Raw genomic sequence first — 25681 nt, forward strand, 5'->3', positions numbered from 1 at the left:
ATGGGAAACCGAGGAGTGGGTCAAATTTGATTACAGAACAACACACATACAACCGGACAGGCGAAACCAAAAATTAATAGGAATAACGGGTGTCACGAATGCGAACCAAAATAACAAGTGACGTGGTTCAACTGATGCACCCCGGCCTGCACCATCTACGGTGTTAAGTGGGTCCCACTCAGTAAACTATTCTGGCCCACCTTTCCCGGTGCATGCGCCAGACATGTCCAGTCCAGATAATTTTCATACATTATTTAAATTTGGCACTAAATATAATGACCACCAAAAATAGGTTAGGTTAGAACTGCGACCTTTACAGAAACGAAATGCTACTAGAAAAAAGTGACGTTGTGGATTAATTCATTTAATGGAATAACAAGATGATAAATATTCGCACATTTTTAACCGACTTCAAGTAATTTGCTAAATAGGATAGCAAAATAAAAAAAATTGGTTATAATTTCACATTCAAATGGAGGTCTAATTTTGGTAATCATTTACTATTTTTGGGTTTACAATGATTAGTTTGGATTCATTTTCTTTAATAGGATAACAAGATTAAAAAATTTGGTTATAATTTCACATTAAAATGGAGTTTGGTGATCGTTTACAATTTTTGGGTTAAAAATGATTATATTGGTGTTATTTGTTTTAAAAGGATAAAAATATGGTACAAATTTGGGAATCATTTCTCATTAAACAGGAGTTCTTATTTTGGTGATCATTCATTATTTTTGGTGGTAAAAACGAATTTTTTGGTGTTAAATTTTACTAAATCTGGTATAAATACCTTTAAATTTCGATCAATGATTGTCGTCTCCACTACGGCCCTTGATATAGAATAAATAGACAATAAAATAATAAATAAAAAACTGTCATATTTCATAATATAATTTTATATTGGATTTTAGCTTAAAGCAATTTTTCTCTTTTCTTTTTAGAAACAATTAAATATGATAAAAGTAAAACAGTAATGCCAGAATGTGTTCTACTCAATTATAATAAACGCAATTTCAAGCAAATTAAATATATTTATTGTCATACAATACAATCGTTACATGCACTGATCCGAAGAACGTGATAATTGGGGCATTTCACGTCAAGCGGGCAGCAAAAAAATTGTCAGGTTCTGGATTTTGTGTATAGTTGTATTAATTGGACCTATATGTGAACTAAAAAATTTGGCATCATTACTTTTTTAATATATTGCTTCGTTAAAAAATTATACGCATTTAAAAAAACTACAAAATTTGAGGAACGGATTTTTTAAAAATTATTATTGCAATTCTTTCCATGGATTTAATAATAACTAAATAGTGATTATTTGAGAATATTAGTTGATTTCTTTGAAAATTTATAAAAAAAGTTTTTTTTATCTTTTTATCATATAACAAACCGGAAGTTAGTATTAAATATCTTTTTTTTTTCAACTTCGCATTTTTTTTTTTTTTTTTTACACAATAATGTAGCTTATGGTGTACTAATGTCCTATAAAAAATTGTATAATGGCATCTCGATTGGTTTTGAAGGTTCATGAAGTAATTCGAAAGTACTGCGCGACGCTCCGTACTGAGCGGTAGTTCTATGTGCCAGTCTTTAATGGCCAATTACGGGTTTTTTTACTTTTGCGTAACGGAATTAAAGCAATAAACTATATTTCATCGGTTAAGATGTATAAAAGCAAATCATGTATTATTCAATCGTGCCTTGTAGCGCTATCTCTGATCAACCATATCTTGGAACTGAAAAAAAACGTTTGTTTTAACAAAACGCTAGAGGTAACTTAATAACTATAGTTAGGTTTAGGCGGGGTATGTCACATGCTTAAGAGGTCACTTTCGAGTTATGTCACGTTCTGAGGACGTCACTTTCTGTACGTCACATTCTGAGTTTGTCACATTCTGAGTTCGTCACATTCTGAGTACGTCACTTTCTGAGAACGCCACATTCTGAGGACGTCACTTTCTGAGAACGCCACTTTCTGAAGCCCTCACTTTCTGAGTACGTCACTTTTATAGCATAGTAAGATTAAAGCACCTGCATGAACAATGGATACCAGCAATCATAACAGCTGTACGGCATACGGCCGTTTTTATGTATGACATACAACAACAACACAATACAACAACAACAATACAATAGCGTACAATCTATTAGAGTGTAGATTAGGCTAAGTCTGTAAGTAGTTTTTGTAATTTCTTTTTTTGAAATAAACAGTTTAAATTTTAAATATATTTTTTTATACAGGTTATTTTTTTAGTGCCTATTGAAGGGAAATACGGATCTATATACAATAACGGGAAACTGTCTTAAATAAAGGTACCGTTCGGATCCAGACTGCACCAGCATTACTGCAGCAGTATTGCAGCGCGACATAAGGGCAGACTGCATTGCTGCCGCACACATAGGAACGTCACCTTAAGACGGTTTCCCGTTATCGTCTATATAATAGATTAGTATTACCCTTCAATGGCCACTAAAAAAATAACCTGTATGTCATACATAAAAGCGGCCGTATGCCGTACAGCTAATATGATTGCTGGTATCCATTGTTCATGCAGGTATACTCTTAAATATTACTTTGCTATAAAAGTGACGTACTCAGAAAGTGGCGAACTCAGAAAGCGAGGGCCTCAGAAAGTGACGTCCTCAGAAAGTGGTGTTCTCAAAAAGTTACGTACTCAGAATGTGACGAACTCAGAATGTGACAAACTCAGAATGTGACGTACAGAAAGTGACGTCCTCAGAACGTGACCTAACTCGAAAGTGACCTCTTAAGCATGTGACATACCCGCCTAAACCTAGCTATAGTTATTAAGTTACCTCTAGCGTTTTGTTAAAACATAAACGTTTTGTTTTCAGTTCCAAGATATGGTTGATCACAGATAGCGCTACAAGGCACGATAGAATAAGACATGATTTGCTTTTATACATCTTAACCGATAAAATATTGTTTATTGCTTTAATTCCGTTACGCAAAAGTAAAAAAACCCATAATTGGCCATTAAAGACTGCCACATAGAACTACCGCTCAGTACGGAGCGTCGCGCAGTACTTTCGAATTACTTCATGAATCTTCAAAACCAATCGAGATGCCACTATAAAAAAAATTATAGGACATTAGTACACCATAAGCTACATTTTTGTGTAAAAATAAAAAAAATGCGAAGTTGGAAAAAAAAAGATATGTAATACTAACTTCCGGTTTGTTATATGAAAAAAAGATAAAAAAAAAAACTTTTTTTATAAATTTTCAAGGAAATCAACTAATATTCTCAAATAATCAGTATTTAGTTATTATTAAATCCATGGAAAGAATTGCAATAATAATTTTTAAAAAATCCGTTCCTCAAATTTTGTAGTTTTTTTAAATGCGTATAATTTTTTAACGAAGCAATATATTAAAAAAGTAATGATGCCAAATTTTTTAGTTCACATATAGGTCCAATTAATACAACTATAAACAAAATCCAGAACCTGACAATTTTTTTGCTGCCCGCTTGACGTGAAATGCCCCAATTACTAGATACGAGAACAATACGAGATCTAATAGATACGTTATAGTTTAGTTCTCAACTATATAGTTATCTTTTGCAGTTCGATTCGAGAAACCAATTTCACGGTACAATTATTGTGACGTTTTGGGATATCCATTAGATATCCATTGGATATCTAAGTAATATCTTAAGCAAATCTTAAAGCAAGCAAATTTTACATGTCTTTCTTAAATATCTCGGTATCGTTTCTGTTTCATATCAAGTTGTCGAACTTAAACTATCGTGAGACATATTTCAAAATATTTAGATCAAGTTGATTTGATATCTAGATCATTGTTCGAATTAGCCCGATACATTGAAGAAAAGGTCAGGATTCTTGTCTCGCTCCGAATATTATCCATATCAGATGCCAAAACGCAAGGGTTAATTACTCTGTAGTATAATATGAAAATATTGCTGTATAAGTTATTAGATTACATGCATGTTCTAAGACTGTTTAAAACACACTTAAAGATATTGATTACATTTCGGCAAACTAGTTTAATTATATATTCATAAATTTCATAATTTTCCCTGTAAAGGATACCCACTGCGGCGCACGGCTACACAACACACGTTCTTCTTCTCTCCTCGGTAATCCACATATGATCTTAACAATGTTCGTGAGTACTAACATCCACTTGGTGCGTAGCATGCGCCGCAGTGTTGACAAGTTCGACCTTATTCGGTTTAAACAAAGAACATGCGACTGTAGGACAGCATCTTCTCGAGCACACGCAGCCGGCGCGGCTCACGCTCCAGCCGAGCGTTGTCGAACCTCTCGTCACTGTAATATAAACAAAACAATTAATAACGCGTTTGTCACATTCATGCGCTCTGGCATCTGTATCAAACCAGGAGCACAATTATTTCCTAGACTTTTGATCGAGCGTCAGCGAAGGTCTCCGTTTCAGCTTGACAAAAATGCTTTAGTATGACCGGATGTTCTTCTCAGCAGATCGCAATTCTCTACCGATTCTTGTACAATTTTGTGAGCAGGTTCGATCAATTTATTATTAATCGTATGTCGATATAGTCACATAGGCAAAATTATTTACTGTATTTTTTTTATAAGGCAACATCCAAGTTTTGCAACCATTGCACAGCATCGGGCGTCAAGTCTAGTAGATTACCGGGCTACCCGAGTATGGGCACCTCTGGATGATGTGCTCCATGGTCTGGTCCTCGATGCCGCAGTCGCATAGCGCGGAAATTTTAAGTTATCTTCGCGAGGTAATATTCAAAGCTGCGAGGTGAGTACGTTTATGGAGACGGTATATTTATTTATTTTTATTGATAAGAATGTTTACATGACATTACTGTTAAACCAATGCGTCACGAAACTTAAAACTAACAGCAATAATAATACATAAAACAGCAACAATTATAACAACAATAATAGCACATTACATTACACCTAGCATCCATCGCCTCACAGAATCTCAGGCATTCATTATACACTGCCGTCCATCGCCACGCAAATAGGTCGCACTCAGGCGTCGATGCCAGGAGCGCATTGAGCAGTGAAAGGGCGCGGGGCAGCGGCGAGTTCCTGCGGGATACGGTGCGCGCCGGCGGCACGGCCAATAGATCGCGTTGTCGTGGTCTGAGGGCCATTCTCGGGACGTCCGGAATAAACAATTTAAAGAGACAATTTCGGGACAGTCCGACTCACCACGCAAGGCTCGGCATGCCATGACTAGGAGTTGGTAATTCCGCCTGACCTCCAAGGAATTGTACCCGAGGGAGCCGAGAAGATACTTTGTCGGGTACAGGTACGGATAGTATCCAAACATTTTTTTATAAAGGAACCTTAAAAACGCTTTCTGAACCTTCTCAAGCAGTAAAGCATACGTCGATTCGTAGGGGTTCCATACGATCGACGAAGTCTCCAGCTTACTCCTTACTAGACCATTGTAAACCATTTTTATAGCCACCGGGTCATGAAAATCGCGGAGGTTTCGGATTACGAAACCTAGCCTTTGAAAGGAACTCTTGGCAAGAGAAATAATATGTTCGTGAAAAGTTAGCCGTGCATCGAACACTACGCCCAGATCCTTGACGGAAAAGACACGATTTATCGGCTCTGACCCCAGTATATAATGCCCATATATAGCGGAATGAGAGCGGCTAAATGTACACACACAACACTTGACTGGGTTAAAATGAAGTTTATTGTGCATACTCTACCGAAACACCAAGTCGATGTCCTCTTGTAACGTCTCACAATCAGTTCTTTGCTCTATCCTATATACCAGCTTCAGATCATCAGCATACAAGAGACATTGAGCCACCCGAAGAACCGATTTGATATCGTTAATCATGATGCCGAAAAACAAGGGCCCCAAGATGGAGCCTTGACTGACGCCAAAACAGTCGAGACAAATTGCTGTCGATCGCGCAGATAGTTGGCAAAAAAGGTTAGTAACTTGGGAGAGAAACCAATTTCATCAAGTTTCCTAAGCAGCACATCGTTATCCACACGATCGAAAGCCTTCGAGAAATCGAAATAGATGACATCGACTTGAATACCTCTGTCAAGATGCTGAGCATGGTTATCAGTTAGTATCAACAGATTCGTGTTGACCGAACGACTAGGCCGAAAGCCATGCTGTGCGTCACACAAAAAGGGCCGAACCTGTGAAGATAGAATCCGGTGAAGTATGGACTCAAACAGCTTGCCAAAGGTGGGAAGAACGGCTATGGGTCTGTAATTCTCAACGACGGAAGTGTCACTCGCCTTCGGGATCGGCCTAACTCTAGACACCTTCCAATTTCGAGGATATGACCCAGAAGAGAGCGCCAGGTTAAAAATATATTGTATCGGGATTTTTAGAAACTCCACACAACCTTTTACAATATACGCCGGTAAGTTATCAGGTCCAACGGAGCTATTGGCCTTTAGGCGTTTTATCCCAGCTTTAACCTTCTGCAACGTTATTGATTTGATATCAATGCAGTTGGCGTTAGGTTTCCGATCGGTATTGTCTAACAAGTTTGGATCGAGAAGCGGAATGTCAGGTAGAAAAACGTCTGAGAAATAGTTAGCAAACGCGCTCGCCACCTCCTTACCAACAAATTTTTTATCTTTACACTTGACTCGGGAAACAAAACCACCATTTGTCTTGAGACTGTCTACGTGCTGCCAGAAAGCGCGAGGATTGACTTTAAGAGTACGTTGGATACACCCAATGTGGCTGTCATAAGCAGTCGCTAGCAGCTCTTCTACCTTTGACCTTAATGTTGCAAACTTTAATATAATAACTGTCAGTGTAATGAACCGTTTTCCGAGTCAAAAATGTAGTGATAGGTTGTGTTGTGAGTACTCACAAGGTGAGCGAGCGGGCTCGCAGGCAGGCGAGGTGCGCGTAGTAGGTGGGCGTGGGGTAGGAGACGGAGCGCATGCAGCGCGAGTACAGATGGCACAGGTAGTAGGTGAGCTGCTCCACCTCGTCGTGCTTCAAGTTGCCGTCATTACACACGGCGTGGTAGCGCGTGGGACGTGCGGTGCCCTTGATGGCTTGGTGCGACACCTGAACCAACACACTAATAGTTATGGCATTACGTTAGATTTATTTTCGCGATTTTTGTAGTTAGTCCCATAGGGAAATTTGTTTATTATGAACACATTTCTGACTTTCTGGACATAGACCCCAAAATCATCCAGTATAAAAGCACGGATATTAAACATTTTTGTATGTGCCTTAAATGTATAGACAAAAGAATACCTCGACGCCAAAACGCGTAGAGTAGTGCAATAGTTATTTGTGCAACAAAAGAGGAAAGTTGGTTTTTCTTGAGAGTGTTTATTTTGAGTCCGGAGAAAGCGAAAGATTCCATAATTGAATCACGAGCGAAGCGAGTGATTCTAAGTTAGAATCTTGAGCGTAGCGAGGGACTCAAAAACACGAGATGTAAAATAACTTTGCTCTCGTGTTGCACACATAATTTTTCACCTCAGTAGTGAGAACATATTAATGTATTTCGAATTACACAGAATAATACAGAGAAAAAAAAAATGTAATAAAAGTATGAAGTGGCAGTTCATGGCCTTCAATAAATTAAAAAGCTACTTTGTTTGGAGTGACGAAAGTAGGCTTGTTCGAGCTGCTGAGGTGAAAAATATTGAAACAGAACTCCTCCGCATTACTTTGTCTTTAATCGAATTTAAACTGTTGTGAGACATACTAACATTAAATAAATTCACGCGCGCGCACGGCGTACGGCGCGCGGCAGTACGCAATACACGGCCGTCGTGAATGCTGCTCGCACTATTAGTGCTTGAGAAAGGACACCTAGGGTCTCCGAAACATGTCGCGCGAGTAACTAAAACAAGTGTCTAACCGTAAAATTGTCTTTGATGTAATAAATAACTTACCAAGTAAAAGTCCAGTTCAGTGGCATGGACAATGTGTTTATCCACCACGGTTCCAGGCTCAACATTTTTCGGATTATTTTCACCCGAAAACAATCTGAAAAATATATATATATGAAACCTAGATCTTTTTTGGATCACAATACGGCTGCCACAAACTAATCCACATTTAACTGTAGGTAAAGTAGGCATGTAGGTTGCTAATTCATCGGCACGAGAAGGAACGCTCAATACGCCTAGAATACTCGCAGTGAACAGTAGACAATGTCTGGGCTATAACAACGAAACACTTAGTTGCTGTATCGCTCTCTATAGCTAGGCAGATAAGGAAAGTTTCATTTCTGACCTGGTGTGGTGCCGCTTCTGCACCAGCAGGAACAACACCTCGGGCTTGGCCGCGGGGCCGGCCATTCGCTGGTACGCCTTGTGTACGGCCAGCAGCTCGCTGTTCATCACCTGAAACACAACAAACTCATGTTTCAACATTATGCGGCAATTGCGATATTTTTAGTTAGTTTAAGGGCTTGTTTCACAAAGTTAAGTAAAGTATTGGATAGCTAATTAACAAATAAATTAACTGCCATATAAAACTACCTTAAGTTGTAATAGTAGATACAACAAGGGCATAAAGCGATCCATTTTCATCCGAGACAATTTATTCGGCGAGGATAAAAACCGGCCAAGTGCAAGTCGGACTCGCGCACAGAGGGTTCCGTACTTTTTAGTATTTGTTGTTATAGCGGCAACAGAAATACATCATCTGTGAAAATTTCAACTGTTTAGCTATCACGATTCATGAGATACAGCCTGGTGACAGACAGACGGACAGACGGACAGCGGAGTCTTAGTAATAGGGTCCCGTTTTTACCCTTTGGGTACGGATCCCTAAAAATGGACATTTATGCCTGAGTTATTTACTTTTCACTTCGATTGTGAGTAAAATATACAAAAATATCCAATATTTTAGGTTATTTTACCGTATTTATTCAAGACTAAAGAAAATTGTACTCGCTTGTGTCGGGGACGCGGGGCACGTCGTACGGTAGCGCGCCGGCAGGGATGGCAGTTTGTATGGCAGATTTTGGACTATTGTCATTATAGTCAATAAGGGTCGTAATAAATGATTTTACTTTATGTTCTAGAACATAATAAGCAACTTTATGTCGTCTACGCACGACTTAAAGTCGAACTTTACGAGCATGAGGAGTGAAGAGGTATTTTAACCGACGAAAAAATGGAGGAGGTTCTCAAGTCGACGCGTAATATTTTTTTTAATACAGTTGCTAAAAAAGTGCTACTTTTCGTGGCTGTTTAGCGTGCGGAAAGTTGGTTTTCGCGAACTAGTGCTTTTTACTTTTCCAATTTTTTTAAATTTATATTTGTTCCAATTCATGACTACTTATTGATGAGTGTTTACCTATATATTAGTTTCCTTTAAACGTCGTAATCAACATAAAAACCTACTGTTAATGTAAGAATACGAAAAATATGCATATTTCATATTTTATTACTTACCTCTTCATCATTATAAGTATTATAACACGTATATTTTTTAATGTTGAAAAACCGTTCTTAATAAGTTGTCTGAATGGAACGGAACGCCTGTCAAAGAAGAGGCGTATTTTCTTACTGCAAGAATGTTTTAAGTTTCCAAAGGCAACATTCGATATTGTTTTTATAAATATACGATACACAAATAATCGTAAATAACGATATTTAGGTAAAAATAGTACAATGTTTTAATATTTACAATTGTTTTTGTCTAATAGTCAGTGAACCCTTATCAGTCCGCCGGACGATATCGACCTGTCAGTTAGAACAAAAATTTGACAGTTCCGAACAACTGACAGGCCCATATCGTCCGGCGGACTGATAGTCAGTGGGCCCCTTTATAGAACATGCATTTGAAAAAAAAACTCATTGAAGTGGGTTCAATAATAATAACAAAATCTATTCTAGTCGAATAAAAGCTAGAAAAACACCTCTTCATAATGTCAATGATGTCACAGAATTAATAATATAAAAAGTTTCGAATTCCATTCCTTAATAATTGTTGCTTTTCTTATTTTTTCGCAACTGTATTAAAAAACGTCGTTCGATACACGTGCGGATATGTCATTCTTCACTCGTCCCTAGTATCTCGGTACTCGTGAAATAATGACATACTTTCCGCACTAGCATCGAAATGTACTATTTTATGTATGACCATTATAACTTTTTACAGAGTAGTCCGATTTTGATAATTCTCTTTTTATTGGAAAGGGTATAATACCCCGAAGTGGGTTCCATATAAATTCGGAAAATCCCTACCCTAAGGGTAGGAAAACAGGGGATGATTGATTGTTCACTCAGTGATTGTAATGTATGACCACGCATAACTTTTTACAGAATAGTCCAATTTTGATAATTCTTTGTTTATTGGATCTATAGACCTCGACGTTCAGCCGAAAAAACTGCAAAGCTGCTTTTTTGCTTTACAGTCTTTTCGGCGGTTTAGTTTTTTTTGTTAAAAAGTTTTCCCAACGTTGACTTTATTAGTTAGATAATTAGCAAGTAGCTTATTCAGGACTTTACTTGGACATAGCGAAACAGGCCGTAAGGTTATTTTATTGTGCTAATAAAGACATTACTTCTTCTTCAAATTATTACCAAACACTACCATCGGACACCTTCAATACAGTACAGCACTACTTCAAACTAGAAGCCAAGTTGTTAATTTGAGTGTATGTCTAATGGAGTCTATCATGACAAGTACTTACAATACACTAGATGACAAATTTTCATTAATGGTATCAATCGATCAGGTTTATTTTTAGGATCAAATGTCTATATGGGACCCATTGCATTAAAGCAATATAAAAGTCAGAAATAATAGTCAAAAGTCCGACAGTCGTACTTCACTCGCGAAACGCTCCAAACAAAACGATAAGTGAACGTGACGTCAAGTTCACTGAGAGCCCATTGTGAATGTATGGACAAAATAAGAAAATTGCGTTTTTGTCGGTGAAATGAAGCGTTTATGTATATAGTTGCTGTACAATCTTTCTTTGGATGTAAGAAATCGAATGGTACTCTTACTTTTTTCCTTTTTGGAAGTTGAAAAATTACTTAAATTTTGAATCTTTTAAGTCCTGTATTTTTGTATGATTTCTATATATTATTTTAATATTTACATTATTGTGATAAATTACTCATTTGCTATCTATGTTACTAAATTTTGTTATAAAATTCAACATGTGTCATCATCCCTATTGTCCAAACACGACCCTAATATCATAATCTTAAGGTAAGGTATATAATATTTCCTGGCCCTGATTTGGGACTATATGTATGGCCCAACTAGAAAGTTTTGCAAGTGTTTTAAGTTTACCTGAGCAAATTGTCCCTCGGACACGCCGTCACGGAATACATATATTTTTGTCGGCAAACATAAGTTGCGTTGCTTGTAAATAGTCAGATGTTCGACCATCATATCCTCGAACTCGATGATCATTTCTTTCTGTAAAACAAATACAAGTGTGGTATGGTAAAACATTCAAGATATTTAATAGTACAATCGGATTAGGTCTAACCTCGGAATCCTTCCAAAGATATGAAATTTGGTATGTATGTTAATTAAAGGTCTCTTTCATGTCCACATTATTTGACATTTGGGGACCTCGAGGAGTCGCAGCCATCTTGGAAAATGTGTACCATCCTGGAGAAATTTGCGTTTTACTCTAAATATACGTTCTCTATGAAAATATGGTGTGAGGCAACATTAAAGCTTATTAAATTCTACACAAAAAAGTACTAGATATCTTTGCGGACAAAATACATCTTGTTATAGAAAATAATAGCTAAATCCAAATTTAGCGCTTATACCCTTTCAGGGGATATTCTGTTAATAGGAAACTTGTAGGAATATGAATTCCACTTTTGTCTATACACTTGTACACGTTATACCCCAATATCAACATTTTACTCGACTGCGACTTAAACAGAAAGTAGGGTTATGGATTTAAATACTGATAATCAGTACAGCCTGTAGCTCAGGATACTGGACGGATTTTTTAAAACGACGTATCGGTAGATTCCCCTTGCCCTTCACAACCTGTTTACACTTGTTTTATTAAAGAAAAATCAATACAGCCGCCTTGAGAGGATGCCGAATATTAAATCATATTTTTACTTTTAGCGCCTAAACTATTGAGTGGATTTCAATTAAATAGACACCAGTAGATCCATAATTGGTACACGAGTGCTATGCAATACAAATTTAATAAAATAAATGGAGGAAAAATATTTAGGACTTAAAAATGTAACTGCAAAAACAGATTTTAGATCTTAAATGGGGTTTAAACAATAGTGACAGTAACGAAATTTGACACCTACAATTTCAGGGATCCCTGTTTGGGTGTCATAAAATTGGAGCTTAGGGGACCACGGGGATCAAACGCCATCTTGAAAAGTATAAGTCTTTTTTGGTTTTTCTTTTTTTCTCGAAATATCTGGGTTTAAGAGCCCGTAGTCGATTTGAAAACGCGCGAAGATACGACTTTTACACAGTAACCGAACGCAGGCCGCTGCTTGAAATAACGCGACCGCCTAAACAATATTGATACTTTCACAACATTATGCGTCACTTTATAACTTTAGATAGGTTAAAATAAAACTTTCGGTAAATTTGATATAATCGTTTATTACTCTTAACAATTTACCTATGTATTCATATAATACATACAAATTATATAGCATGATGATAATGATTTGCACTAAGGCAATATCTTATATATATATATATAATCATCTTACTCGCGTTATCCCAGCCTTTTTGCCACGGCTCATGGAAGTCTGCTGGGGTCCGCTTGGCAACTAATCCCAAGAATTGGCGTAGGCACTAGTTTTTACGAAAGCGACTGCGATCTGACTTTCCAACGTTCCAACCCAGAGGGGAAACTAGCCTTTTGTTGAAATTTGGTATACAGATAGTTTGAATCCCGGGGAAGGACAGAATACTTTTTATTCAAGAACTCACCCTTTAAGGGGGTGGAAATTTGTATGGGGAATCAATAAACGCTGAACCGATTAAGATGAAATGAGGTATGGACATAGTTTGAGTCCTGGGGAAGGACATAGGATAGGTTTTACCCCAGAAACGGGGGGCAGGGGGGGGGGGGGGGTAATGGAAATTTGTATGGGATCCAATAAAACCGATTTGGATGGAATTTGATATTATGGAGATAGTCTTAATCGTTGGGAAGGGTGATAATAATTTTTATTTCCAAAGTCATCCTCTTCTCTTCTCCACTCTTCTAACACTCGCTCAACGTGTGGTTGGTTGTACGATGAATACTGCTCAAGACCTGGAACACCTGGAGTGCTTCTGGGTGCAAAGGGTCAGGGGTAACACTCGCTCAACGTGCCGCTGGTAGAGTATGATGGGGAAAACTCAAGACCTGGAACACCTGACCTGAAGTGCTGCTGGGTGCAAAGGGTCAGGGGTAACACTCGCTCAACATGCCGCTGGTAGTGTGTAGTGTACGATGGATACAGCTCAAGACCTGGAACACCTGGAATGCTTCTGGGTGCAAAGAGTCAGGGGTAACACTCGCTCAACGTGCTGCTGGTAGTGTATGATAGGGAAAGCTCCAGACGTGGAACACCTGGAGTGCTGCTGGGTACAAAGGGTCAGGGGTAACGGGTAACACTCGCTCAACGTGCCGCTGGTAGTGTATGATGGGGAAAGCTCCAGATCTGAAACACCTGGAGTGCTGCTGAGTGCAAAGGGTCAAGGGCAAAGGGTGGGTAACACTCGCTCAACGTGTTGTGGGTAGTGTATGACGGAGACAGCTCAAAACCTGGAACACCTGGAGTGCTGCTGGACGCATCGGATCAGGGGTAAAACTCTTTTAATCTGAAGTTGGTAGAGTATGCTGTAGGCAGGTTAAGTTCTTCAAGACCTGGAACACCTGGAGGGCTGCCAGATGAAGCAGGCACCTGACCAGAGCTACCACACGTTTAACATGCAGTAGGTACTGGGGGTTAAAAGGGGGTGGAAGTTCTGATAACAATAAATGAACCTGAGTTCCACTAGGTACAGCCAGGGTTCAGCATCAGCTCTATCTTGGGTACTGCTCTCCCAAGTGTTCATCAAGACGTGTCGGAGGACGAAAACAGCGTGTGCCTATGTTGCACGAAACCTGAGTTCCACTAGGTACAGCCAGGGTTCAGCATCAGCTCCATCTTGGGTACTGCTCTCCTAATTGCTCATCAAGACGTGTCGAATAACCAAAACAGCGTGTGCCTATGTTGCACGAAACCTGATTTCCACTAGGTACAGCCAGGGTTCAGCATCAGCTCCATCTTGGGTACTGCTCTCCTAATTGCTCATCAAGACGTGTCGGAAGACCAAAACAGCGTGTGCCTATGTTGCACCAAACCTGCGTTCCACTAGGTACAGCCAGGGTTCAGCATCAGCTCCATCTTGGGTACTGCTCTCCTAATTGCTCATCAAGACGTGTCGAATAACCAAAACAGCGTGTGCCTATGTTGCACGAAAACTGATTTCCACTAGGTACAGCCAGGGTTCAGCATCAGCTCCATCTTGGGTACTGCTCTCCTAATTGCTCATCAAGACGTGTCGGAAGACCAAAACAGCGTGTGCCTATGTTGCACTAAACCTGCGTTCCACTAGGTACAGCCAGGGTTCAGCATCAGCTCCATCTTGGGTACTGCTCTCCTAATTGCTCATCAAGACGTGTCGAATAACCAAAACAGCGTGTGCCTATGTTGCACGAAACCTGATTTCCACTAGGTACAGCCAGGGTTCAGCATCAGCTCCATCTTGGGTACTGCTCTCCTAATTGCTCATCAAGACGTGTCGGAAGACCAAAACAGCGTGTGCCTATGTTGCACCAAACCTGCGTTCCATTAGGTACAGCCAGGGTTCAGCATCAGCTCTATCTTGGGTACTGCTCTCCCAAGTGCTCATCAAGACGTGTCGGAAGACCAAAACAGCGTGTGCCTATGTTGCACGAAACCTGATTTCCACTAGGTACAGCCAGGGTTCAGCATCAGCTCCATCTTGGGTACTGCTCTCCTAATTGCTCATCAAGACAGACCAAAACAGCGTTTGCCTATGTTGCACTAAACCTGCGTTCCACTAGGTACAGCCAGGGTTCAGCATCAGCTCAGCTCTATGTATACTAAAACCTTCTCCAGAATGTAACAAACACTTTTCTAAAAACCGCATCAAGATCGGTTTAGCCAAATGCGAGATAATCGCGAACAAACATACATACATATACGTACAAACATACGGGTCAAACTGAGAACCTCCTTTTTTTTGAAGGCGTAATAAACAAGTACTTACAACCCAAGGATTAAAGTTTCTGGTCGCAGTTTACACGCACACAGTACAGCCAAACACGCAAACAAATATAACTTTTTACACGGCGAGCGACGCACACAATGATAAATAACTTCGTCGTCGTCGATGCAACGTGCGGAGCCGATCAACAAACGTCCTGCCTCTACCAGCTCCCGCGCGGGACTGAGGCCGCGAGCGCGTGTCACCGATGTTATGCCAGAAAAAGGGGAAGTTTTTAAAAAATCGTCAGAAAATAAAAGTTGCAATTTAAATAAAATGAAGTACAGCAACAGTTTAAGTAAACATTGCAGATTATTTGAGTATGCAATCTACGTCGAAAATAAGTAGATTTTCGGAGAAATTGTCACTTGTTTTGAGGTCATTTCTGGAGAAAATTGAATTCGTTTAACTTTCATTTCCTCGAACTCTAAGTCATATAACAACAATGTAATCTGATAAACCTAGAGTACAGAATATGTGTTATACAAATTTACCATTTTTAGCAGTCCAAACTTTACGAAATTTACAAATAAGAGCATCAAAGTCAGTGCTTTACACGCGTTTACCTAAACGTCCATCAGAAAAAAATTCATTACTAATTTAGTAAGCCTTTTTTCAAAAAAATGATCTGATAAACCTAGAGATAAGAAGTCGTGCTAATAGAAACCAGTACTTGTTATTTCAATTAGGTACGAAAAGGTGTACAATTTCACAGAAGAAATCTATCAACTTTACATTTTTGCGACTAAAATCGTAACCGGGCTCTTAATGTGAATACTGTGTATGGCGCAAGATGGCTGCGATTCCTCGACATGTGTGGACATGAAAAAGAGACCTTTAATTAACATACATACCAAATTTCATAACTTTGGAAGGATTTCGAGGTTAGACAATCCGATTGTACTATAACTGTTTTATACTTTAAAAAGTTATATAATATAATTAAATTACCTTAGGAGTTTGAATACTCAATCCGATATTGTAAATAAAGCATTTTGGATCGATGGACGCTGTTACCGCAGCAATGCTTGGCACCGAAGTCTGAAAAGTAAGAAACCGTTATTAGTACTTTTCTTAAGGGTCTCGGGCAAGCTCGGTTCTCCATACAAACGTAGTTCCGCTCTCATTTTAAAATGAGTGGCTAGTTTGCTCTGAAACTTTGCACTTACAATATGATAAGGTAAATCTATGTTTGAAATTAGTTTATATAGCTTCAGATACCATAGTTAAAAAAAATACAGCGAATTTACGTTTTTCCTCGAACTTGTTTTTCCTAACTAACTTAGCTGTTTCACTCACGTATTTTTAGTCAAACGCGCGACATATTTCGGAGAGTCTAGGTCTCCATTTTCAAGCACTAACAGTGCCAGCAAAGATAGATATAACTCCGTATGAGGATATCATTGGTGCCAGTAACTTGTTTTTGCTCTATTTCGTTCTTTTTATAAACTGGAGCTATATAAACTAATTTCAAACCTAAATATACCTCATGTCATTGTATGTACAAAGTTTCATTACAAACCAAAACGTAGTTTTAAACTGAGAACGGAACTACGTTTGTATGGGAAGGTGAAATTCGGCCGAACATTAAGCAAAGACCAATTTTTTTGTCGAGTAGTACCTTTTTTTTAATTATACGCAACGAGTAACCCAATCTGGAGACACCCTCGTATCGTTATTATTGACAACCGCCTAAGTGGTACGTTTTGCCGGAAAATATTACACATTAGCCGCGAAAATGGTTATAAGGATATAATCGCACTTATTGACACCGAATCAGCTTGAGCAGACGATGTTTGGTGTTTTGGAAATTTTGCCACCTTGTGGTTTAAATGGAAAACTTAAGTCACACGAACCCGCTGCCAAAAAGCCGTCTTGTATGTAAAGTATTCGTGTTATTTCAAAATCTCATTTGAAAATGAGAGCGTGACTCTTATATGACTCTTTAAGAAAATTACATAAAATTACTTCTATACCGCCCCCTACAGTTTACGCACTTTGCGTTGCGTTACTGGGCCCCTGACAAATTACGTTTTTATCGCTCTTATGCCATGGATATAGAGCTTATTTTACCGGCTAACTAAGTTGACGCCCTAGAAATAAAAATTCTACAAACCTGATCCGGAGATGGATGTGTAACGTCAGCGCCCACCACCATCACCTTGCCGCCTCTGAGGCAGTTGGGCAGGCTTCTGTTGTCCAGGGCTTGGTTTATACCCATCAACTTGGAATTCACCTAAACATACAGGCATATATTATTAATCAACTTAAAATATGCGGGAAAGTGATCTCTAGAAAAACCTTGATTTCAACAATAACCTCAGTAAATAACCGAATGTTATCTTATCTCATTCGGCAAAATATTATTTTTTTGTTAAATAGGTAAGTATTATTATCTGAGGTATGAACCGGAAAAAGATATTACATTGCGTGGATAGGTTCATTCAAGTTTAATTCACGATAGGCAATCCGATCAGTTTATAACAGCTGCAATATACAAAATAGTACATTTTACAACTAGTGTGAAAATACATTTCACACGTGTTGTAAACGACGTTTTTTAATACAATTGCGAAAAAATAATAAATTAATATATCATTAGTAGAATCATACCACCAAACCAAACCAAAACCAAAAGTACCTATACAGCTAAGATACGCGAGCTGCCGCAGCCCGCGATACCTTCATACTCGTGCGCGCCCCGGCCGCGGCCGCCGCGGGCCCGGCGCGGGTTGGTCAACGACACCTCCTCATAACTCATGAGGCCCTGGTACCTGCTCCGCGCTAAATTCAATTTTAACTGCGTTTCGAAAGTATAGTTTGGAACTAAAAAGTAAAAAGCACTAGTTCGAGAAATTGAGCTTCTCGCACGCTACGCAGCCACAAAAAGTACCACTTTTTGAGCAACTGTATTAAAAAGAACGTTTCTGCTTCCTAGGAAGCACATTAATCTACCGGATATTATTAATTATGTTGTGGGAAACAGGGGAACAATAAGCGATGACGGCGGGCCTCGACTAGGGAATGCAAAACGGTTTTTATTTATATGAAATTTCGGTTAATAACCGGTTATTAACCGGTTTTTCCATACAATTAAAAACCAGTTTGCATTCCCTAGCCTTGACATAAATTTTTGGTCTTATTGTTCATTAGAAGATGTCACTGTGACTGACGCACTTAACTGGCATATGTCAACTAATGAGGCCTCTAGCCGCCGGACGGACGTAACATCCGTACACATAGCCAAGTGTATCGAAGCTTTCGTTAGACAGCTTACCTTTAGCAGGATATTGCGCGCGGTCTGCGGGTTCATGCGTTTGGAGGCCGTCTGTTCCTTTATGCACTGGGTCAGGATGCCAACGTCGCGCTCCGCCATTTGCTTCACCTATGGAGTGCATAGCAAAATAACCTTTTCACATCACCTATTCGAAAAGGGAACTTTTCTTCCCTGCTAGGAGGGATCAAAGTGGCACTTTTCTGTTCAAGGACATTTTGTTGCCAGTATGAAATATTGACACAAAGACATATGAAATTAGTATGCATATAATCGATTACAATTTCTTTATAATCGATTACGTGCATACAATTTTTCTAACTTAAATAATATTTTGTTGTAATTGTAAACAATAAATGTAATTAACGTATTTTAAATTAATTAATATCATATTTAAATTAAGTAAATTAATTAATTAGCGTAATTTTTTTTTCTTTATTTAGGATTACCAACAGATAATACATCTTACATGCTCTTAAATCTATATAACAATCATGACTGATGCTTATCTAATTATAGGTAACCACAACTTATAATATTTACAAAGAAACGTAAAACAACTTTAGTTTAATAATTTAATTTTTATTTTGACATTTTAGGTCTCCATAAACGCAGCCATACTTGTCTATGCAATTTAAAAAGTTTATATTTAAAAAGTTTTGTACAAATATTTCACAAAGCATTATGCGGTTCTGTATTCTGTATAAATTTGTAAATATTTATTTATTTATTTTATTTTGAACTTTATTGCACAATATAACAAATAAAGTACAAATGGCGGACTTAATGCCTAAAGCCATTCTCTACCAGTCAACCACCAGGCTAAACAGAAACAGTAATAGGTGCAGGCATTGAACAAAAAAAAGCAGAATAGGTAACTTAAAACAAAAAATATAGCGATAAATAATACACACTACCGAAAATAAACTTACATATACATACTATACATACTATAATTAAATAAACTTACATATATATTACTTTATTTTATGTACCCAGTGCAAATAATACTATGCCTACGATGGACAACTAACCAGTGAGCTTGTCGAAATAGTTATTTGTTATACAAGGGTGCAAAGTTGTGTTTTAACACACGAGAAGTAAAATACATTTGCACCCGTGTGTAACACAAAACTTTTCCCTTCACTATAGCGAGGAAAGTGCAACATCCACAGGCGTTAGATCATCTTCATCACTGAAATCACTAATTTTTTTACGATATTATAACAAAAAACTGGAAATTCTGTACTTTTACGTGAGAAGTTATTAAGTAAAAATTTTGTTGACAATGTTGACATTTCTGACGTATGAAATGTCAATGATGCGTTTTGAAATTGCATCGACTTAACTTGTGCGTTCAGAATTATATTTAACATAATTATTAAAAAACAAACGTTTATTATGGAATTTTAAGGTTTATGACTTAAAATCATTAAATAAGGCTAAATCTGGTATTTTTTATTAGATTCTCAAACCATTTATTTAATGATAATTAATATCGAACGAACCATTATTAAGAGCGTTTTACGTTTTATTATCTGTCAAGCTACTTAAACACGCTCCATCCAAGGTCAAATCACTTTCCCCACTAGTGGATAAAATGCGTTTTTCCCCCGCTTGTTTTAAAGGATAAAAGACGGCTTTCCGAGCTAGTGAGGGGAAAAAATGCTTGCGTAACATGCGCTTAAACGAGAGCTTGGTTGGAGCCTGTCTGATGTTGAATACTTAGTTTAAATCAATAATAATAGGCCTTTCATCTGTGTTAGATGTTTTAAGCAGCATCCCGGTAACGACATTAATAATAATAAATATAAGTGATATCAGTCTTCATAGTGTTCTTCCGAAGATTTGGTTCAAAGGGGTAAGAGCTAATTTGTTATCAGAAAAATCTACAAAAATAATGTACTTGATTTTCATTGTATCATTTTAGTTGTTTGCTGCTGTTTTGAAAAGATATTAGGTACATAATTATGAGCTGTAGGTCCTTTTAATTTGTCAGTACAGTCACGTCTGAAAATATCGATACGGACAAAGTGCCAGAAGTATGTACCTATACTAAGGTCGTGTATACATATTTTTGGCACTTTGTCCGTATCGATCTTTGCTTAAAATAATAATGTTTTGAAACGTACTATATGTAAGTATGTAATTTCCTCATAGGTGATGTGAAAAGCAGTATGTGTCACATGGTAGCAAAATTATTTTCACCGTGGGCGTTAACACTTGAATCCCTCACTACTCTCAGGATTCTATGTTAGAATCCTGAATCCTGAAGGATTGTATTATAGAATCCTTCGCTTCGTTTAGGATTTAATTGTACGCCCTCGCCGTAAATATGTCATTTTGCTCCCTTGTGACACAATCTACTATTTGGGCGCCAATAGCAGGTATATCTTAAAAGTGTGCGCTGGGAGCTGCAAACTGTAGGTTGCCTTTATAGATTTATACTATTAATGTTTTTTTATTATTTTAACAATGAATGTCATTAACGTGTTTGAGCCACTGATGCCTCAGCAAAAATGTTATTTTTTTACACATTTATTTGTTTTCACAATTGCATTAACATCCAGGTTTTTTATTTAAAATGTCAGTTCAATTATACACCAGGAAAGAAAATATTACAAGAATTAATTACAGGCAAACACCTGAAAGAGACTAAATAAGAAATAAATAAAAGCTAATAAAAACTTACATAAAATAAACTGGTTCCTAACTAACACAAAATTGTCATAAATTATTCTTTATTATTATTATTTTGCTTCATATTTCTCCTTTTTCAAGGGAGGTTTGTTTATTATACGGGCCATGGCCAAGTATAATAAATATTTGCAAATATTACAGTGTGTCGGATATGGTAGAGGAGGTTAAAAACTTCCTGGTTACGACATGTGTTTAATATTGTGGCTTTTTGTAGTGTTCCTATACCGTGAGCGGGGATCTGTAGGGTTTTCAGGCTATTGCTTAAGGTTTTGGGGATTACTCCTGTTGTGGAAACTATTATAGGTACTATATGTACTGTATTCGCATGCCACTGTCGTTTAAGTTCTATGGCCAAGTCTTGATATTTCGTTAATTTGTCATTAGCTGTTGATTGGAGGTTATGTGTATTTGGGATGGCTATATCAATAATATATATGGTTTTATTACCTTTATCAAATAATGTGATGTCGGGTCTGTTGAAGTGAATAGTTTTATCTGTCATAATTTTTCTGTCCCAGTATAGTTTATATTGGCGGCTTTCAAGTACTATGGATGGTTTATATTTATAATATGGCTGTTGTTTTTCAATGAATTTGTGTTTGTGGGCTAAATACTGATGAACTATGGCAGCAACCTAATCGTGACGGTGTTTGTAGTCTGTTTGAACTATTGCTTTACATGCACCTGTTATATGTTGGATGATTTCGGGAGCACTGTTGCAATGTCTGCATGAGTCAGTCGGTCGGTCTAAGTTTTTAGTGATGTATTTTCTATAGTTCCGTGTGGCTATTACTTGATCCTTATTATAGGTTAGATTCTGTTTATTTTATAGTAATTCACAAAAAGATTATGTTTTATGATAATCAAGGAGTCAAGTAGAATTAACCCACATACCCTATGGTAGTAGTCGCGTCCTCTGGCGGGCACAACGATGAACAGGAACTTGACTTGCGTTTCCAAGCACTTCAATAACGTGTTGCGCAGCTCTTGCATTCTCAGATTGAAGAGTTTGACCGACGGTTCCGACACGGTCATGCCCATTTGACGTCCGCAATTCATCATCTGAAAAATAACTTTTCTCAAACATGCTATGTAAATATTGATATTACGTTCTTTATATTAGGCTGGGAAGTATCACGACTCCGGCGCGGCTAGACGAGGGGCCTGTAATGAAATTTCATACAAAGTTGCAGGCCTAGGCCGGGAAGTGGCTCTTTTTTAATTTCCATTTCACATATATTTGTGACACAGCATCATGGCATTCAGCCAAAAAAAAAACTATAACCAATATTTGCTTATGGTTCGGAATGACATTCTGCCAATACCCCTTAAAAAAAACAATAAACGATAATTAATATATTTTGCAGTTTTATTTGTATCGAATTTACAAAAAATATATAAATAAAACATTATTAACAAATTCCAATAATATTGAATTGCAAATTTACCTAAAAATACAGATTTAAAATATAGTTGGTCAAACCAGTTTGTCAGTAAATAAGAACAAAAAAACTATACTCATCCTTTTCTTTTGGGTGCTAGTACCAGTATAAGACAAAGATAGTATGATTATCTCTGTCTATGTTTGAAATGAGACAGTCCTTTGACAAACTATATTTCATTTAAATATTAGCGGTAAAAATGTCTACTCAAACACGCGTTGGTGTTTTTTTAATCGTTTTGGAGGTAAAGTTGAACATTTTTCATTGTGTATCTGTAATTCTATTTTATTGGATTCATTGTGCGTTGTTTAATGTGTTATTTAATATGAGTTCCGACGAAAATATTAAATGAATACCTGTTAATTATACTCCATGTTTAAGGCAACGATGTATGTGAAGCATAATATCAACATAAAAAACGATGTAATCTTAGTTATGTGGCTAAAACTACAGTCAGAAGGATGCAAGGCGAAAAATCAAAGATACATAAATATACCTTTGAACATTTGTGTAATAAATTGATTAACTACATGTGTAAAATATACGACACGTGTGATAAAGATAGGTACAGGTAGTAGTTATATTTTGTGCCTAGTTTACTTTTAGTTTCTTTAGAATTAAAACTTTGATTTCGTGGAGATTTCTTTATTTATTTCATTGCATGTTTGAGAAAAGCACTATACATACATCGGCGTGAAAAGGGGTTGTCGGCCTCATAACTATCCGGCCTCACTACGTTCGGCCGTATATATGCATTCGGCCGGCAACCCCTTACTTCCCGGCCTCTGTAGTAATGTACTATTTCTCAAACATGCTATGTAATATTGCTATTACGTTCTTTCCACACTTACTTTCAAATATATTTGTGACACAGCATCATGGCATTCAGCCAAAAAAAAACTATAACCAATATTTGCTTGTGGTGCGGAATGACATTCTGCCAATACCCCTATTAAAAAAAACAATAAACGTTAATTGATATATTTTGCGGTTTTATTTGTATTAAATTTACAAAAAAAAAACTAAATAAAACATTATTACCAAATTCCAATAATATTGAAATGCAAATTTACCTACAAATACAGATTTAAAATATATAGTTGGTCAGGTCAAACCAAATTGGCAGTAAATAAGAACAAAAAAAACTATACTCATTCTTTTCTTTCTGGTGCTAGTAAAAACAAAAAAACTATACTCATCCTTTTCTTTTGGGTGCTAGTACTAGTGTAAGACAAAGATAGTATGATTATCTCTGTGTATGTTTGAAATGAGATAGTCCTTTGACAAACTATATTTCCTTTAAATATCAGCGGTAAAAATGTCTACTCAAACACGCGTAGGTATTTTTTAAATCGTTTTGGAGGTAAAGTTGATCATTTTTCATTGTGTATCTGTAATTCTATTTTTATTGGATTTATTGTGCGTTGTTTATTGTGTTATTTAATATGAGTTCCGACGAAAATATTAAATGAATACCTGTTAATTATACTCCATGTTTAAGGCAACGATGTATGTGAAGCATAATATCAACATAAAAAACGATGTAATCTTAGTTATGTGGCTAAAACTACAGTCAGAAGGATGCAAGGCGAAAAATCAAAGATACATAAATATACCTTTGAACATTTGTGTAATAAATTGATTAACTACATGTGTAAAATATACGACACGTGTGATAAAGATAGGTACAGGTGGTAGTTATATTTTGTGCCTAGTTTACTTTTAGTTTCTTTAGAATTAAAACTTTGATTTCGTGGAGATTTCTTTATTTATTTCATTGCATGTTTGAGAAAAGCACTATACATACATCGGCGTGAAAAGGGGTTGTCGGCCTCATAACTATCCGTCTGTATGCATTCGGACGGCAACCCCTTACTTCCCAGCCTCTGTAGTAATGTAATAAATGATGCACATTCAATTACGATCATAAAGTATAATTTCGTATAATTAGTACAAAATAGTTTATCTTGGAATTTACTGCTATGAAATAAATAAACCTCAATATAAGTTATTGCCAGGGTCACATACGTAAGCGACCGAGATTGACCGCCGAACTAGATGGCGTTATACAGTGACTTGTTTTGTGGTAGCGTAATTGTCAAAAGTCAACTTTTGACAGGCAGAGTACGCGCGTAATGTTCAGCGACTTTTACTTCGGCTCTGAACTTCAAGCCACGAATTTTTCTTAGTTTTACACACTTTTCAGTTCAAATTTACTACTCAAAAAACTTGTAACCAAAGAATATAAAAACTTATAATTAGGTACATACCAAGGAGATGATATTGGCGGGATCTAACGGGGTCCTTTGGTCAGGCTCGATCATTATGAAGCCCCAGTTTTGCAGAACCTCGGGCTTCAGCAGCCTATTGGCTTGCCACGAACCATTCCTACAAAACAGTCAATATTCAGTGAACAATGAACATTGGTATTCAAACGACGCACATATAAACATTTTAATCGGATTGAAATTCCCTTGCGTCAATTAACGTTATATTTGGTAGTTTTTTATTACCAACTGTACCTTTTTAGGGTTCCGTACCTAAAGGGTAAAAACGGGACCCTATTACTAAGACTCCGCTGTCCGTCTGTCTGTCACCATGAACCGTGATAGCTAGACAGTTGAAATTTTCACAGATGATGTATTTCTGTTGCCGCTATAACAACAAATACTAAAAACAATACACTCCTTTTTTTGGGCAGTCGTGTAAAAAGTACGGAACGGTGGGCGAGTGTCCGACTCGCACTTGGCCGGTTTTTTAGGGTTCCGTACCCAAAGGGTAAAAACGGAACCCTATTACTAAGACTCCGCTGTCCGTCTGTCCGTCCGTCTGTCCGTCCGTCCGTCTGTCCGTCTGTCCGTCTGTCCGTCTGTCCGTCTGTCTGTCTGTCACCAGGCTGTATCTCATGAACCGTGATAGCTAGACAGTTGAAATTTTCACAGATGATGTATTTCTGTTGCCGCTATAACAACAAATACTAAAAACAGAATAATTTAAATATTT

The 25681-nt window shown here is 37.4% G+C and overlaps 1 protein-coding gene across 2 annotated transcripts in view; it reads right to left on the reverse strand.

Moving 5' to 3' along the window:
- Positions 1-878: 878 nt before the first annotated feature.
- LOC134741827 (protein argonaute-2-like) overlaps positions 879-25681 on the reverse strand; it is a 49829-nt gene continuing 25026 nt past the window's right edge. For both annotated transcript variants that reach the window (XM_063674722.1, XM_063674728.1), the window contains 10 exons: positions 24949-25066; positions 22131-22298; positions 18540-18647; positions 17379-17498; positions 16214-16303; positions 11282-11410; positions 8258-8367; positions 7915-8008; positions 6867-7069; positions 879-4323 (listed from right to left, as the gene is read on the reverse strand). In XM_063674722.1, the coding sequence (XP_063530792.1) occupies positions 4227-4323; positions 6867-7069; positions 7915-8008; positions 8258-8367; positions 11282-11410; positions 16214-16303; positions 17379-17498; positions 18540-18647; positions 22131-22298; positions 24949-25066 (1237 nt within the window). In that variant the 3' untranslated portion in view covers positions 879-4226. The remainder of the gene's footprint in view (positions 4324-6866; positions 7070-7914; positions 8009-8257; positions 8368-11281; positions 11411-16213; positions 16304-17378; positions 17499-18539; positions 18648-22130; positions 22299-24948; positions 25067-25681) is intronic.

Source organism: Cydia strobilella, chromosome 1, assembly GCF_947568885.1.
Source record: "Cydia strobilella chromosome 1, ilCydStro3.1, whole genome shotgun sequence".
In the NCBI taxonomy this organism is placed as follows: domain Eukaryota; kingdom Metazoa; phylum Arthropoda; class Insecta; order Lepidoptera; family Tortricidae; genus Cydia; species Cydia strobilella.